Genomic DNA, 15963 nt, shown 5'->3' with positions numbered 1-15963 from the left:
AAAATCATGGGCGTTGGATCTGCTTTGCAGGCAGAGATGAAAGGCTAGGTTGGCCTTGTGTTAGCAGCAGAGCTTCAGCGCACATCCCGTGGAGGACAGGAGCGAGGCGGCCCGCCGCCGGCGGAATCAAACGCGGCGGCGCTCCCTCTACGCCCCCCTGAGGCCCACCGACCTCCGCCACCCCGCGCAGCGAGGCCGACCACTGAATCACTGATGACCTGATCAGAGCAGGTTCGATCCGATCCACTCTTTTCCCCTCACCCTCCAATCCCCTGATCTAGTTTGCTCTGCGTGTATGGATCTAGGCGTCAACGTCAGATGCTTCTAGATCGACAGTAGGAGCCCCAGATCTTCTTCATTGAGCTGGTGAGGGGAGCGGCGTCTCGATTCCTTTGCTCTCCCATGCCTTCCTTCCTTCCTTCAGCAATGGACTAGACCAAGATTCTCCTTCTAGCTGCTAGCTATGAATCAGGATTCAATATTGTCGACTGCTACCTGCAACTCCAAAACGATTTCAGCTTTTGCTTGCATCAAACGTCCGTCTAGTATGTAGGTTGGTAGGATCGCAAGCATGTTTGTGATTCCTTTCTTCTTTGATGCAACTTGTGTTGTGTGGTTATATCTACATACACATCTCCTTTAATTGGTCAGCCGGCACATCGGTTCTTTGTATGCCCCCATTTAGGCGCTCTTGTGTCGAATGAACTTGTGTCTGTGTGCTCACTCCTTTGAAACTGTATGGTGATTACGACACCTGCTCTGCTCTAACTATAGCTGCCATTTTTCCTCTTGCAGGTTAGGAGGGGAAAGATAAAATTATAGGGGCCTCTCGATACTCCTGCCTGCAAGTAGGTGCTCAGCCTCGATGGCGATGCCCGGATCCTGCCCGTCAACAACGGCGGCTCCATCTGCCGGCCACCCTCCCATCTGCCTCACCGACGCTTCAGCTGGTTTGCTGCATTCCTCTCCCACCCTCACCCCGCACACTCCCGCCAACTCCAGTCCCTCTCACATAGCTCTCCCACTTTTGGCTTTGGCAGGGGGAGCGGGATCCCAAGACATGCTGCGGCCACGTCTGGTGCTCTTCGGCGACTCCATCACCGAGCAGTCCTTCCGCCCTGGCGGTTGGGGAGCGGCCCTCGCCGACACCTACTCCCGCAAGGTTGAACCAGACCCCATCGAATCTCAAATCCCTTGCGTTTCCTGGTGTGTCCGTGCCGGTATCCAGTGATTTTTTCCTGGTGTTCCAGGCCGATGTTGTTGTCAGAGGCTATGGTGGATACAACTCAAGATGGGCTCTGTTCCTGATCCAGCGCATTTTCCCCCTGGTACCAACGGCTTGCATCCAGCTGCTCAGGTGTTAAATTATGGGATCATCACACTGATCTGTGGGAATGAATACTCCCTATGCAGGTTGGCTTGCCACCCGTTGCGACGACTATATTCTTTGGCGCTAATGATGCGGCGCTTCCAGGACGAACAAGTCAGCGGCAGCATGTTCCGGTTGAGGAGTATAAACAGAATCTCAAAACGATTGTTAATCATCTGAAGGTAAATTTGAATAAAAAATTAGTAATGTTCATAACTAGTTTGAAGTGTATAAAAGGGGAAAGCTTATATTTTCTTTCAGAACTCTTACTTGAAGCAGTTTCAGACTAGCTGTAACTCTGCCTGCCTAGAGGTATATATCTTAGAAGCTGTGGATTGATTTGCTTAGAATCACAGGTTGCCAGAGTACCGATTTTTATGAATAGGTCTAGGGAGATTAAGAGGCAGTATTCACATCATGCTTGCTATCTGTCATACAAAGTTATACAACCTGCATTGCAGAGTTAATGACACCAGGTCATTTTAACTTGTTTGTTTCTCGAAGTGTCTTTACCTAGTAATTAGTAATGTAGGAATAGAAAACATCACTGCTGATATATTACAGCAGCATCGACTTCGGGGTCTCTCGGTCTGTCATATAGTTAAATGTGTTGCATTGTTAAAAAAATGATCTATGTATGTCCTAGTTAAAGTAGTCATACTAAGCTAAATTTACAATTGCAGTGCTATGTTTTTCAGTAGTATTTTTTTGGGCCAATAGTATCAACTCACATTATATATAACCTGACATTCCATCTCAATAACAGGATTGTTCCAAGTCCATGGTGATTTTGCTTATCACCCCACCTCCTATTGATGAGGATGGAAGAGAAAGATATGCACGGTTGGCATCACTTCTCTTCCTGAACTATTCATCTTTCATCTAAAAACTTTAGTGACTGGTTGGTGCAGAAATAAATAATGAGAGTGAAGAACACGAAACGCAGCCCTAATCTCTTTATTGTCCGTATTTTGGCGCTACTAAATACTGGAGTCCTTTTTTGTGGGAACAATGGAGTTAGGGAATAGTATAATTCACTTGTTATTGGTCATTCATATAATGTGCAATGACAGACATGCTTCACTCTCCACAAGCTTTACTGAACAGATAACATGTAATCTATTTGTTGTTGATTCATTACATTTTCTGCTCAAGATCACTGTACGGAGAAGATGCGAGGAGGCTCCCAGAAAGGACAAATGAAATGGCTGGTGTCTATGCAGGTCAGTGCATAGAACTAGCCAAAGAAATGGATGTACAGTGTGTTGATCTTTGGTCAAAGATGCAAACCACTGAAGGTTGGCAGAAACTTTACTTAAGGTAATGCCTGTCCAAATTTCGATTTTCCCTGTTACCAATTTTTATAGAACGAATGATATGGTATAAAAAATTAAGTTATTTTTATTTAGGTTCTCTATTTTAGAATAATATTGAGTTTAATCAGTAGCATTTTTTTCTCACCAAGGCAAGATAAGGCTATTTTTGTTACAATACTGACAACTTCAAAATTTTAGACAACGTCATCCGCTTTGGTATATCGTGCGTTTACGATGGAATTAAACATAACATGGGTGCATTAATCATCTTTTTTTGATACTTGGGAAACCAGGCAAGCTTCAACAATAACTTTTTCCAAGAAAGTTGTCGAATCAGCCTAGTCGTTCGAGACCACCTCAGAAGTGGCTGTTTGCAACCTGTGCATATGAACAGAAGCTTGTTAAGAAGCATCCATTACTGCATGCTTTCGTTCTGATCGATCAATTAAATAACTGTTTATATCATCTCGTAGTGATGGACTGCATCTGACGCCGGAAGGAAACGCTCTGGTCCACAAGGAGGTCGTCCAGACCTTGAGAGGCGCTGGTCTGAAACCTGAAGACATGCCACATGACTTCCCCCATCATTCCAAAATCGATGGGGTTCACCCGGAAAGGGCCTTCCAGTGAAGCGGTTTCAGGCAGCGTGATGTCCAAGTTCTGAACCGCTTGCTGGATGTTTTACTTTCCCTTGTGTTTTAAATTTTTATTCTTTTGGTGTGAAACTTCCGAACTGTGAAATTTCACATCCATTTTTCACCCCGTTGAAATAGTTGGGTGTGCTCCATTTTCCATAAAAAAATTGTAAGTAGATGGCATGATCTTTACGTGGATTGCTGCTCAGATTATCACTACTACAGTACAATTTACAATACAAGGAACGCAGTGGCTAATGTTTCATAGTGCGGCGACATAGAGTACCTGCACTGGAAATTGCATTTGTTTGGTGCATTTCTTTTGAAATAGTTTTGGTGCATTTCTTTTCTTGTGAAGAACAGAAGAGAACCTGAAGCGTATTTGCTTTAGACCTTTTTGTCATCTTTGATTGCGGGAACATGATTGTTTGTTTACTTTTTCTTTGTGGCTTGCTAGTCACACTGGAATATGTGCCTTGTTGAAGGATTTTTTTTTTGTTTTGAGAATTTGCTAGAGGAATCTGTTTTAGACCCTTGTTCTAACTCTACACCAGGACCCAGATGGCATCTCTCTCTCAGGGTACAGCTGCTGTGCCTTTTAGCTGCACTTGGTAGCTATCATCTCATGGTTCTTCGAGACGCATCTCATTCTCCTCTCCAGAGATGCTCGCTGCTGAGGCTCGGTCCATTTTGTCAAAGGCTTTTAATATGGATCGGAGAGAGTATCTTTTTCCAAGGTTTTCGCTAATTTTTTTTAAAAAAAATTTGCCGAAGAGTTGGTGAAGAAGTATTTTTCCAGATAAAAAGGGCAGAAAATACCCATCCCTTTCGGGGATATCTGGCGGCTGGCTCTCCTCTGGTTAGATTTTGTATATCCTTGTTCATCTGTGATTTGCTTTTTGATGGTTGGTTTTTCATGAGCTCGACAGCATCTGCATGCTGCCGTCGACGAATGAGGCTGAGGTCGCTGAAATCTGTTGGAAACTTTGGTCACAAAACACGTGTCGCTAGTAATTATTTGTTGTCCATTGCTTCATTGTTCGTAATCTTAGGCCGTGTAATACGAGTTTTTCGTTTGCTAATAGTTGTGTAGTAATACAAAATATTTATTACATGGATCTTTTTTTTTCCTTTGTGTAACTACGTGTATGTTTCAGTTTCTTAGATCAACTAGTAAGCGTGCACATACAACGCACGAATGTCGTGCGTAAAAGTAAACTTCCTTGTACATCTTAGTCATGAAACAATTATTTAAATAAACACAGTTGTTAATTAGATCATACCTAGACGCATCTTCTTAAATCATATTTTTAGATAGATTTTGCAATGTTGCGAAGGATATACCGAAATATGAACGAATATGCATGGGAAGTGTATGGATGAATCCGGATACATATGAACCCACTTTGAAAAACACATTTTGAAATGTCAAAATATTCAGAAAAAAGGTGCGTGTGGACATCTCCATATTCTACGTGTGTTGAGAAAGTTTCACGGGAAGACAATTTTTTGTGACCTGTGCAACAAAATATTGTGTCACGAAACGCTATTTAGAAGTACTAAAATTTGTCTTTTTTGCTGGGACAAAATAAAAGACTTTTTTATAAACTTTGTCCTATGGACATATTTTTGCGAACATGTATGCACACAATTTTGTTTTAATTTTTTGACATCACAAAATGTGTTTAAAGTACATTTTTGAAAAGAGGGTTCATATTTACCCGTGTTCAAGATGTGCCGATTCGAATGTGCACAAGCTATACAATGGTAAAATAATATACAGTGATATCAAAAGTTGGTTATAAAACATGTCAAAAGTTGGTGATGTCAAAAACTGTCAAAAGAAGATCTTAATCAGGTGTTGGGCTTATAAAAAATATAGTGATGTCAAAAGTTGGAATGTCATAAACACTCGTATGTAGAAATGAAACCTCCATGCTCGATCCTTATATACAAGAAAAATAGAAATAATATATTTTACAATGTTATTGCAAGAGAAAATCAACCATTTGCATGCATTGGCCAGGTTGAGACAAAGCACCAAGGGTAGTTATCACTTCTCCACTTTCTCTATACAGCAAGGTGTTTTTCCACATAAGTAATATATATATTTTGTTAGGGAAAAACCTCTTTTGCAACATTGAGTTCTAACATGCAACCATCAAGGAAAGCAAATCGACATGGGAGATGAACCCATGACATGGTTGTTCGTAAGTAAGTAACTTGTACTATGGTGTCATTGTGGAGGTACCAGTTCAGTGAGAGATAATGCAGATGCATAACATGGATGTACATCACGCTATAAGATGAAAACTTCCTAAGATTCACATATAAAAATGAAAATGTGGAAACCATAGAGCATTTTCATTTCATAACAGGAACCTAGCTATTTTCATGCTTCGTATCGAAACTTTATTATTTGTAGCTGGATTAACTTTAGTTCAACAGCTACGGTACTCAAACCTCATACTCCATGGCAGGACTTTAAATTACAGAACACAGAGAATTCTAATGGACAACAACTCTGTTAGTATGGAAGAACAAATACAAGTAAATGAGAACATACCGTATCTTTTTATTATGCAGTAATGACAATACCGTATCACCAACTCAGAGCACCGCTTCTTTTCAAATATGTTCATACGGGAAGTGGTGAGAAGGAAAATGCTATATCTTGCAACAGAAAAGAAGACTGGAAATTAGGTGAAAAATAAGAAAACAAGTTGCATACAATCAAAACATCGCATTTTCTATATCATCTCATTCCACACCCGACGCTAGCTGCACAGCAACGCTGACTTCTCCTTCCATCTCTGCGTCAATGTGAATACGTTGGAGAGCATGTTGGCCTCATGGGCAGGGTACTTTATAAACCTCAGTTTTGGCTGCCCAAATATAATCTGAACTTTGGTTTTATTAGAAAAAGTTGCAAATATGTACATGGGCAGTGAAAAACTTTACAAAGTATTGCCTTCAAATAAAAATGCAGATAATACAAATGCACTTCACCATTAGCAATACTTTGTGCAACTGAAACCTGACTTTTGTACCTACAATGCACTTCACCATTGACTTCTTGACGGCACTGCTCTGCAGTCAGGAGTCATTTGATTGCGTCGAGGCTGACTTCGTTCCTCAGCACCAAGCTCATGTCGAGGCTTACTTCGTTCCAGACGTAGCAACAACTACAAAATACAGTAGTGAAGTAGTAGCAGTCGGATGTGCACCTCGTGCCCGTGTGCTTCACGCTGAGCTGGCCTGCGCACCACACACATGCTGTCGCCAAGCTTGCCGCCCATGCGCGCTGGCCACCGCCCGCCCACCGCCACCACTCGTCGGGCAGCCACTGCTCCGCAAGGCACCCTGGCCATGCTGGCCGTGCGTGTCGCCACGACGCGCTGGTTCGCGCGCTGGCCGCCGTCGCCAGCACCGATGTCCGCCGCCGGTCTCTTGTTGAGCGCGCTGTCAGTTACCGCTGCCATGCGCCTGCGCAGCTGATGCGCCGAGCCAGCCTCCTGGCCACACATATACGCGTTCTCGCGATCGCCCCAGCGTCCCACCCGCTGCCCGTCGTGTCGCGCGAGGCATGCCCAGGACCCGCTGCCTTCATGGCCGTGCCATGCCCGCAGTCCGCAGAGCCCGAGTTCCACGGTGAACCGCCTCGACCATCCTCATACCGCCCGGCCCCCGCCGGACGGAGCACGCCGCCGTCGCCTGCCATCGTTAACAACCATTAGTCGTCCGCCGTCACTGCTCGTACGTTTAGGAATAACGCTAACACCGCCATCACTGCTTGACAAGGGCCACGCCGTCGCGGGCTGAGCGCCGCACCCTCCGGTTCATCACCAACAGCATGGCTCCACTCTCGCCCCCGACGGCCCTTTTGAAGAAATCCATCTCAGCGGCGGTTGAGAACGAAGACTCCTCATACTCTGGGTTTGTTTCGTTGCTTGATGGCCGCTAGTTGCCTTGCGTGCGTGATTGTAGAGGTCGAGGACTCGGGCGTGGAATTTGTTATGCGGTGGGTTGAGTGGAGAGATGTGCGCTAATCACGGAAGAGAGGTTGCGGAGTCACTCAAGGTAAATTGCTAAGTGCACATAAAAAACCGATTAGATCAAGGCTAGCGGTTGGATTGAATTTAATGGGCCTAATCCTGCGATGGTAATGGGTTCGTGTATATTTGTGGGGTGCGTTTATAAAAGTTTATGTTTGATTGTTTATTAGTAGAGAAGAGATAGAGATGCATGGCGATTAAGTAACCCCAAAATTTTGTCGGAAATACGTCAAAAACATCACTGGAAAGCACCTGCTGCTGGAATATATGCGGGAATTTTGTGAGGCCATTGTTGCGTGTCCATTTCCGACGGAAAGGGCGGTCGCATGCAGCAGCGCGCGTGTCTCCGCTCGTCTCCGTCCACCGCATCCATCACCGACCATCGTCTCTTCCCTCCCCTGTCTCGTCAATGGCGCCACTCCGCGTGTCCACACGCCATTCCCCGCACCACTACTCGTCCTGCACCGGGCTTGCCTCGGGGGCAGTAACTCATTAATAAAGCCACCGCCCATCGAAGAAGAGAACTTCATCTCAGGTCTCAGCTCTGCCCGCGTGGATAAGCTCCCACCGCTCGTGCTCTGCTCTCCCTCCCAGACACACACACACCCTACACACGCTCTCAGCTTGGCGATCTTCTGTACTGAGCTCGCGAGGAGGAAAGCCGGTGCCGCATCGAACTCTCTCGACCATGGCTGCGCGAGCACTGACCGCCGCCGCCCGCTGGGTGGCCGGCCGGACCAGGACGGCGCCTCTTCTCGCCTCCTGCAGGTAACTAACTACTCAGCTTTATTTACCCTGCTTGTTGTCGAACTCTCGGTCATTCATGGCGGCATCGTCATGTCTGTGTGCTCGCAGGAACGGAGCCAGCATGAACCACTCCTCGGCCACGGCCAGCGCGCGGCGGGAGGAGGAGCAGTACAAGGACGTGCGCGCGACGATGACGGGGGCGCAGGTGGAGGCCGCGCTCAACCGCAAGAACGTCGAGGTGCTCCAGGGCGAGGATGAGCACGTCGCCACGGTGCTGCCGGACGAGACCATCGGTGGCGCGCTGGACGGCGGCGAGGACGCGTCGTGGGTGCCCGACCAGGACACGGGCGTCTTCGGCCCCGCCCACGTCGACGCCCACGGCGGCGGCTCGGCTGCCGCTCCACCGCACCTGTTCGGAGGTGCCACGGCGGCCACCACGGAGGGGTCAGCGGCGTCTTCGGCCGGCCAGGACACGGGCGCCTTCGTCCCCGCCGATGCCGATGCCGACGCTGACACCCACGGCCGCGGCGCGCATCCCGCCCCACCGCAGCACCTGTACGGAGGCGTGGGTGGGACGGCGTCGGTGCTGGACCAGGCGGTGTTCGTCCGGGAGGAGGAGATGGAGGACGTGGAGAGGCCCGCCGCCGTCGACATGGCCAACGTCAACGCAGACGTCAACGCCAGCATCAAGAACTACTAGTGCAGCTTACTTAGCTCCAGCAATCAGTCGGTGCTCGGTAGTTTCAGTAAGCTAGTTACTACTGCCCCTGCCTCCCTAGTGGAGTAGAAAGAATAAATCACAGGTGAAGCTATTCTGTAACGTTCACTTGCTTGCTTACCTATTTAGAGCATCTCCAGAGCTGCGTCCCCAGAAAGGCCTTACACGTTAGGGCGCTCGGGGCGCCGAGGCGAGCGGTTTTGGCGCGAAAGAGCCGTGGGCCCGCCGCGTCAGTGACACCGCACGTCTTCGTCCCTGAACGCCTCGGTTATCCGCGGGGAATCAATGGCAATGCTGCCGCCGGTCAGCCTTATCCTTGATTCCTCACGGACGGCGCGTCACGGGGTGGCGCGCCGACGCCTCTCCTTCCTCGCACGCGTACACACGGGACGGCGCCGCTATATAAGACGATGGGCTTCCTCACCTCTGGCCACACCAGCCTTAGGCCGCCGTCTACCTCTCCTGAGCGCCGCCGCCGGGCCCTCCCTCCCCCTCCCTCCCTCTCCCGATGGCCGAGCGATTCCTCAAGAGGAGGCCGTGGCGAACGGCTTCGGCCGCCGCTCGCTTCGCGAACAGGAGTCTTGGCTCCTATTCCAGGCGAACATCTCGGCGCCGTCGGACATGCGCGTCGGGCCAACAGGGTAGAGACTCAACAACGGGGAAGTGCCCGTTTGCCCGTTGCCCGATGCCGTGGCGAAACCGGGCTACTTCGCCGACGAGGTCGACGTCGTGCACGCCTCCCTCACCGACGCCCAGCTCGCCCTTCCCGAGTATGCCGCCGACAACATAGCGGCATGGACGGCGTGCTTCCAACGTCGGCATCAGCAAAGGATGGCGTCCATCAAGGGCGCGCCGGTGATGGGCGGGCCGAAGAACAGCGAGGGATGCCACCTGTGGTGGGGTGTCCCCGACCGCACCATCGAGGGCGTTCTGACGTACCTCAAAGGCGGCAACGACCTGCCGTTGGCATACCCCTCAGCGAGGGCGGCAGCCACGGCCACGGCTCACCGCCGACGCGACAGGCAATGGTTGCCCAGGAGGTTCGGTGCCTTCTCTTCTTCCTCCTCCTCCCGCTCTTTCTTACACTCGTCCGGCGATGCTCGACGTCAAGGCCGAGCCCGCGGCGGAGACGCCGCTCGGCCGATGCACTCGCAGCGCCGGCATTGTCATCAATGAGAGCGGCCGGCGCGCCCCCTTGTCGGCTCCTCCGTGCTTCGTCAAGCCTAAGACGGAGCCGGGCCTGGCGCCGGTGAAGACGGAGCCGGGCCTCCCCGCAGTGAAGACAGAGCACGGCGACGACGTCGAGCTCGACGACAAGGCGGCCTTAGAATGGGCGCGCGCGGACTCTCTAAAGATGGCGAGGGAGTGCCAATGCGCCGCCCTGCGGCGATTCGCGCAGCGCCGCCAGGGCCGTGACGAAGGAGGAATCATCGTCATCGACGACATCGACGACGACGCCGCGTCGCCGCCACCAGCCCGCATAGGCGACGTCGATCAGGGGTCCATCAGGGACGGCCGCGTCAAGAAGGAGAAGCTGAACAACGACGACGGCGGCGACGACGGCGACTACTCCGGTTTTAGCCAGTTCTTTTTTAATTATATATATTATATAATAAAAACCTGATTTTTAAATGTAATATATGCCGAACTTCGCTGAATTTTGAACTTTGCTATATATTTTTTATTTTTTTAAACGCGCCTGGAGACGGCCCTGGGCCGGCAGCTGGGGACCAACTCGGCCCCAGAACGATGTTTTGCGCCGGCTCATCCCCGGGGGCGATTTTAGGCGCCCCCTCGGGGCCAACGGCTCGAGATACTCTTACTCCCTTTGTTTCAGAATAATTGAAGTTCTGGATTTGTATCAACTAAATCTTGTTTACGTTTGACAAGACTATAGAAATATATACTATTAACATCTCCGAACACCAAATTAGTCTTTATAGATTCTTTACTAAATACTTGCAGAATGGCCCGTGCATTGCAACGGAAGAAAAAAATTATAATATTTAATGGCTATTATCACATTTTGCCGTATCACCGAGATACACTTCACTCACATTTTGTGAAATCATGAACAATTTTTGAAATCATGAACATTCTTTTGAACTCAAGAACATATCTGAAATCATGAATATTTTTGAAATTCATAAACATTTTTATAGATTTTCAAACATTTTCTAAACTCATAACATTTTTGGAATGCATGAATATTTTATAATTTATTGGCAAAAAATTTAGAAACTTGTGAAGATATTTAGAAATATTTTTCTTGATAGGGCAAACATTTGAAAAATCAATGATTTTTTTTGGAAATTGGTGAAACAATTTTTGAAATTACTGAATATTTTTAAAATGCATAATCATCTTTTGAATCCGTGAACATTTTGTGAACCTATAAAATATTTTGTAAGTCACGAATAGTTTTTGAAATTGTAGGATATTTTCAATTGGCGAAATTTTATTCAATTTCATTAACCTTTTTCAATGCATGAACCTTTTTTAAAAAATAAGGCCCGGCCCCACCCCCTTAAAATCAGGGGGGAGATGATTAGATTAGAAAGAAAAAAGGAAAAAAGACAACCGTAGGATGAAGTGAGAGCACGGATGGGAGTATGAGAAGGGAGCAGGCAAGCCGGATCCAACTGTGATACTACTTGCAGGATTAGTTTCCTAACCGCTTGCACGCTCGGAGAAGCGAACGCCTCGGTGCTTTCCTTTGCTCGACCAACATTTAACGTTGAAAATAATCATAAGTAAGAAGCAAAAACAGCTATGGTAACATAACACGGTTGGCTTTATTAGTGTCTCATTCATTCGTTGTCTGCTATTGCTAAGGCTGGAAACGGAGACGTTTCCAGCTTATTCTGAGCATTTTCTCCAGCATGTACTCTCTCTTATGAACGACTTGAGCCAGGCAATCCAAGAAATAGCTCCGTCTCCACATCCATGACGTCGTGGTGGTCATCGTCGTCTGGGAAGGTTGCCATAGCAGAGGCTGCCGCCGCCATCGCAAGGTGGTGCTCCTTCTGGTACTGCACATGTTAACGAGGGCAAGCCCATCAGTGGACAGATCATTATACTCCTATATGTTACACTTAGTTGAGCTGCTTGCTAGATGCATGGATGGGTGGTGATCTCGACCGGGATGCACATGAGGGACATGATATGTGTTCAGAGTTGGGTTGTTTCATTCTTGAAGGCAATTTCATTGTCCATCTTTACCTGGAAATATAGTTCTTGTTTGTGGTGGCTCAACTTCACCACATTCTGCCTCAGCTTAGCGAGCTGCTCTTCCAACCGCCGAGCCTGACATGTAAGATAATTGAGTAGCATTAAGCTTGCACTGGTACTGGTAGCATGCTAAGTTTCTATTACCTTTGCACTTAGATATAAATATACATATACTAAGTAATTAATGATGCAAAGATGGCAGGTTAAACATCCTTTTTGAAAAAAGACATTAGTACTTGACACACCTCACTCTCTCACGAAGCTTTTTGGAGCCAGTGTTGTAGCTTGATGCAAGTTTACGACCCATTTCTGTTCTCCCTCCTCCAACTAACCACAAATCTTTGCCTAAAAAAAAAACTAACCACAAATCTGATGTGGCAACTCTTATAATCTGCTTATGTCACCTTATTATACTTGCTCTAATATAATTAAGAATTTACGTCGCATTAGCTATTGTGTAAGATTCCATTGCCTGTCTTGTGTATCATTAAATCACACATGGATTCGTTATTGCTAAAACTTCATGTGGACTGAGTTAGAATTTGCTAACCTTCATTGTTCTGATGCTAAGAAGGCTTTTTTCAGTTCTGTCCTCTATGCTTTGCAGTTCTTCAATAGAGCATTCTTCTAAATTAGAACCCAAAATTTTCCTGCATCTCAACAGTATAGAGAGGATTCCAACCGATAATTTGGCTGGTAGCGCATAAAAAGTACTCCCTCCGTTCCAAAGTAGATGACCCAAATTTATACTAACTTTAGTATAAATTTGGGTCATCTATTTTGGAACGGAGGGAATAGTCTCATTTCTCATAGTTGTTACCTTTTGCATGCTTCAAGAGCATCGAGCTTCTTTGACAAGGCCTCTGCATCAGCTTTTATTTTCTGCAGTTGAGATCACATAGCGTTTTTGAAATTTTTGTCACATTTAAAATCAAACCACAAGGTACTACTATCAATCGATGCCAAAATACAGTGCATATTACATTTTTCTGAAGTCAAAAATTGTAATGTTTGGCTGAGTTTATAGAGAACAATATGAACATTTGCATACCAATACATATGATATGAAAAATATTTCATGATAAACCTAATGGTATTGTAGATGCTGATGACTTTTTCTACAAACTTGGTAAAAGCTTAAAAAGCTGAGCAAGACAAAAGTAATATGCACTATATATTAGTAATAAAGAGGGAGTACTATGTGTATGAAACACAGACTATGCACCTCTATATCTTGATGTACCTGGTTGCTAGTACTATCCTTTGTGTTTGTCTCATTATAACGTCCAATTGTATTCTGCATGCTGAATTTAAATTTAAGATGTAAAATATACAATAATAACAACAACAATAACAGTTAATTACTCTATAAACAGTTAATTAACTCAGGGTTAACAACCATAACCAAACACGTAGTACTCCTACACGGCAAACGATCTCAAGATAAGCTATTGTGACAAGCATTAGTGCGTCCCGTGTAATTCTAGGCTGGCCAGTAGCATTTGGTTATTATTCTATATATTACTATATTTTTTGCTTTCCTTCCATCCCAGATTATCCTATTGGTTAAAGAATCTAGGCCATAGGGAAATGAGTAGCCTAGATGTACTAACCGTCCTTCCATCTGGAGGCCCTTCTGTTTAAATTTTAGCTCAAACTGGGGCAATAACCGGACGTACGGAGAAAGATTTATCTGCTCTTTTCATTGAGAGAAGTATACATCAATTCTAAAGCTCGGCAACTCTCACCCAGTCTTCAGTAAGCACTCCTTTGATTCATAGGAATTTTGGAGGATTAGAATCCTTAGAATTTTTTTCTATGCTGGTTGTTTGATTCATAAGATTGAATCCTATAAGAATTTTTCCTAAGTATTTCTATGTATTACTTTTCATAGAATTTCTAGCATCCACTCAAATCTCTTAGAAAGAATCCTTTGTTTTTCCTATGATGCAAATGCAATCTAACAAACCAAAATTGTGTAGGATTGAGATGAGCATGACATTCCAATCCTGTGTTTTCCCTACTCTCACATTTTCAAAATCCTGCAAATCAAAGAGGCCATAAACCTTGTGTGCCGCCTGAGTTTGTGCATTGTGATAGAAAAATGGATGGAGTGCACCCGGTCCCAGATATATAGAACGAGACGGACGTAGTGTGACGGTGGAGTGCAGAGGGCTTCTTTTTTGCGAAAAGGATTAGATCTATTATTAAATTTCACTGGAAGTACAAATTTTGTTTTTTCTTTTTGTTTGCAGAGGGCTTTGGGCGAGTAGCGAGTTTTGCTGCTAAAATAGTTAGCGCGAATATCCATGACTACATGGATGGGGCACATTTTTCTTTCGCCAGCAAGCGAACAAAGAGTAGGAAGGAGGGGTGGTAAAAAATAATACAATTACCCGGCGTTGGCAAACTCGTAGAGCCTGCCGCCTGGGGAGAAGACGATGAGGGCGACCTCGGCATCGCAGAGCACGGAGAGCTGGAAAGCCTTCCTGTGCAAGCCGCTGCGGCGCTTGGAGAAGGCCACCCGCCGGCTCGTCCGGTCCTCTATCAGCTTCACCTGCGTCTTCCCCCGCCCCATCCTCTTCCTCCTACCACCACCCACCACCACAATGTCTAATCCAAATGAAAACTAGCTAAGCTAGGACGGCATGCAAAGTGAGTGAGACTCAACGAAAATGGCAAGCTTTCCCTCTGGGCGAGAGGCCGTTTTATGGGGATGACCATGCAACGCATGAGACGACAAGGCCTCCCATATACTATGAGGTCCAAAGAGGGTTTATTCCTCTGAGGCCAAGAGCATATGTCCTTTTTTCTTTTTCTTATTGTATCTTGTTTCTTTCGAGACGACTGTTCACTACAATGAAAGAGCCAAATTGGGAAAGGGCAGGCATCGTCAGCTAGTATTATATTTTTGCCTTTGGCCACTAGCAGGCTAGACCCCTGAATTAGTGCCAAAGAAAAAAGAAAGCTAGGCACCCTGAATCAATTCCCTTCACCTGCATGCAGCCGTGACCTTGCTGTCCTACTATAGTATCGTGCACAATTTCTCTATCCAGTCGATTCTATATCGTACCATATGCAGGATTGTGGGCTTTGCCCTTTTACTCAGAGTGTTGAGGGTGCACATCACGCGATCTATACAACACCGATGTCTAAGGCATCTTCCCTTAAAAAAAAAGACCAGGTTTCAACTTTGTTTGGAGCCAAGAACATTTAACACACAATCTGTCTTGTTTTCTTCCTTGTATCAATATTATCACTTGAGTCATATAACTTGGGCTTGACTTTCAGTTTGATTTCAAAACTTGCAAAATACATTAGTGCGGTCACATAACTTGACCCAACATGTAAATACGGTGCTTTCTCTTGTATCCAGTCGTATGGTCTGCCCACATGGCGGAGGCCCACCTGTCAGTGGCTGGGATTGCAGGAGGCGTTGGGTGACCCGCACACTCCAATTTTCTTAAAAAATTCTTTGCAGAAAACCCTCTAGCAATCTTTTTAGTTCCGCACAAAAGCCCTCAAATAAAATGAAAAAGGCTGGGGCGGATGTGGTTTGACTAGGGATGGCAGTTTTTCCCATGGGTATGGGTACCTGCGGGTACCCTACCCGAAAACAATGGGCATGGGCAAGACTTGGAGAGGTTTTGTACCCACGGATAATGGGTATCCATACCCGCAAAATATATGGGTAGGGCATGGGTATAAAATTGCGCCCATGAATAACCCAATGGATACCCACAAACAATGTTAAATGAAACTAACTCCTATGATATGTGGAGTCAACACTCAACTGTCATGGCCCATCCTAAATCTTGTATTCCCTAAACCGGCCATAGCACATAGGGCCACACATACTTGTTCGCCACTCCTCCTACGTTATATGTGTCTC

General features: G+C 46.3%; 3 protein-coding genes across 5 annotated transcripts; 2 read left to right on the top strand and 1 right to left on the bottom strand.

The window, feature by feature from the left end:
• The first annotated feature begins 11 nt into the window (after positions 1 to 11).
• LOC125522826 (GDSL esterase/lipase At5g62930) lies at positions 12 to 3585 on the top strand. Of its 3 annotated transcripts, none has more exons than XM_048687861.1 (8): positions 12 to 231; positions 306 to 366; positions 796 to 1162; positions 1251 to 1328; positions 1414 to 1551; positions 2136 to 2212; positions 2525 to 2689; positions 3159 to 3585. In XM_048687861.1, the coding sequence occupies exons 3-8, from the start codon at positions 866 to 868 to the stop codon at positions 3313 to 3315; spliced, it is 912 nt and encodes a 303-aa protein (XP_048543818.1). In that variant the 5' UTR covers positions 12 to 231; positions 306 to 366; positions 796 to 865; the 3' UTR covers positions 3316 to 3585. The 3 variants fall into 3 exon arrangements, with proteins under 3 accessions (XP_048543818.1, XP_048543817.1, XP_048543820.1); XM_048687863.1 differs by lacking the exon at positions 306 to 366 and having other exon boundaries at positions 16 to 231; positions 796 to 950; positions 1041 to 1162; XM_048687860.1 differs by lacking the exon at positions 306 to 366 and having other exon boundaries at positions 13 to 231.
• A 4301-nt stretch (positions 3586 to 7886) lies between these two features.
• On the top strand, positions 7887 to 8988 carry LOC125522502. The gene is made up of 2 exons (XM_048687560.1): positions 7887 to 8143; positions 8231 to 8988. The coding sequence occupies exons 1-2, from the start codon at positions 8064 to 8066 to the stop codon at positions 8820 to 8822; spliced, it is 672 nt and encodes a 223-aa protein (XP_048543517.1). The 5' UTR covers positions 7887 to 8063; the 3' UTR covers positions 8823 to 8988.
• A 2644-nt stretch (positions 8989 to 11632) lies between these two features.
• Positions 11633 to 14765, bottom strand: LOC125524112 (MADS-box transcription factor 50-like). The gene is made up of 6 exons (XM_048689185.1): positions 14468 to 14765; positions 13297 to 13375; positions 12892 to 12953; positions 12622 to 12721; positions 12063 to 12146; positions 11633 to 11872 (listed from the first exon to the last, which is right to left on the bottom strand). The coding sequence occupies exons 1-6, from the start codon at positions 14647 to 14649 to the stop codon at positions 11735 to 11737; spliced, it is 645 nt and encodes a 214-aa protein (XP_048545142.1). The 5' UTR covers positions 14650 to 14765; the 3' UTR covers positions 11633 to 11734.
• Between the last annotated feature and the right edge of the window lie 1198 nt (positions 14766 to 15963).

Source organism: Triticum urartu, chromosome 7, assembly GCF_003073215.2.
Source record: "Triticum urartu cultivar G1812 chromosome 7, Tu2.1, whole genome shotgun sequence".
Taxonomy (NCBI): Eukaryota; Viridiplantae; Streptophyta; class Magnoliopsida; order Poales; family Poaceae; genus Triticum; species Triticum urartu.
Note: the sequence above shows the minus strand (reverse complement) of the source record. Positions and strands in the feature narration are given on the sequence as shown.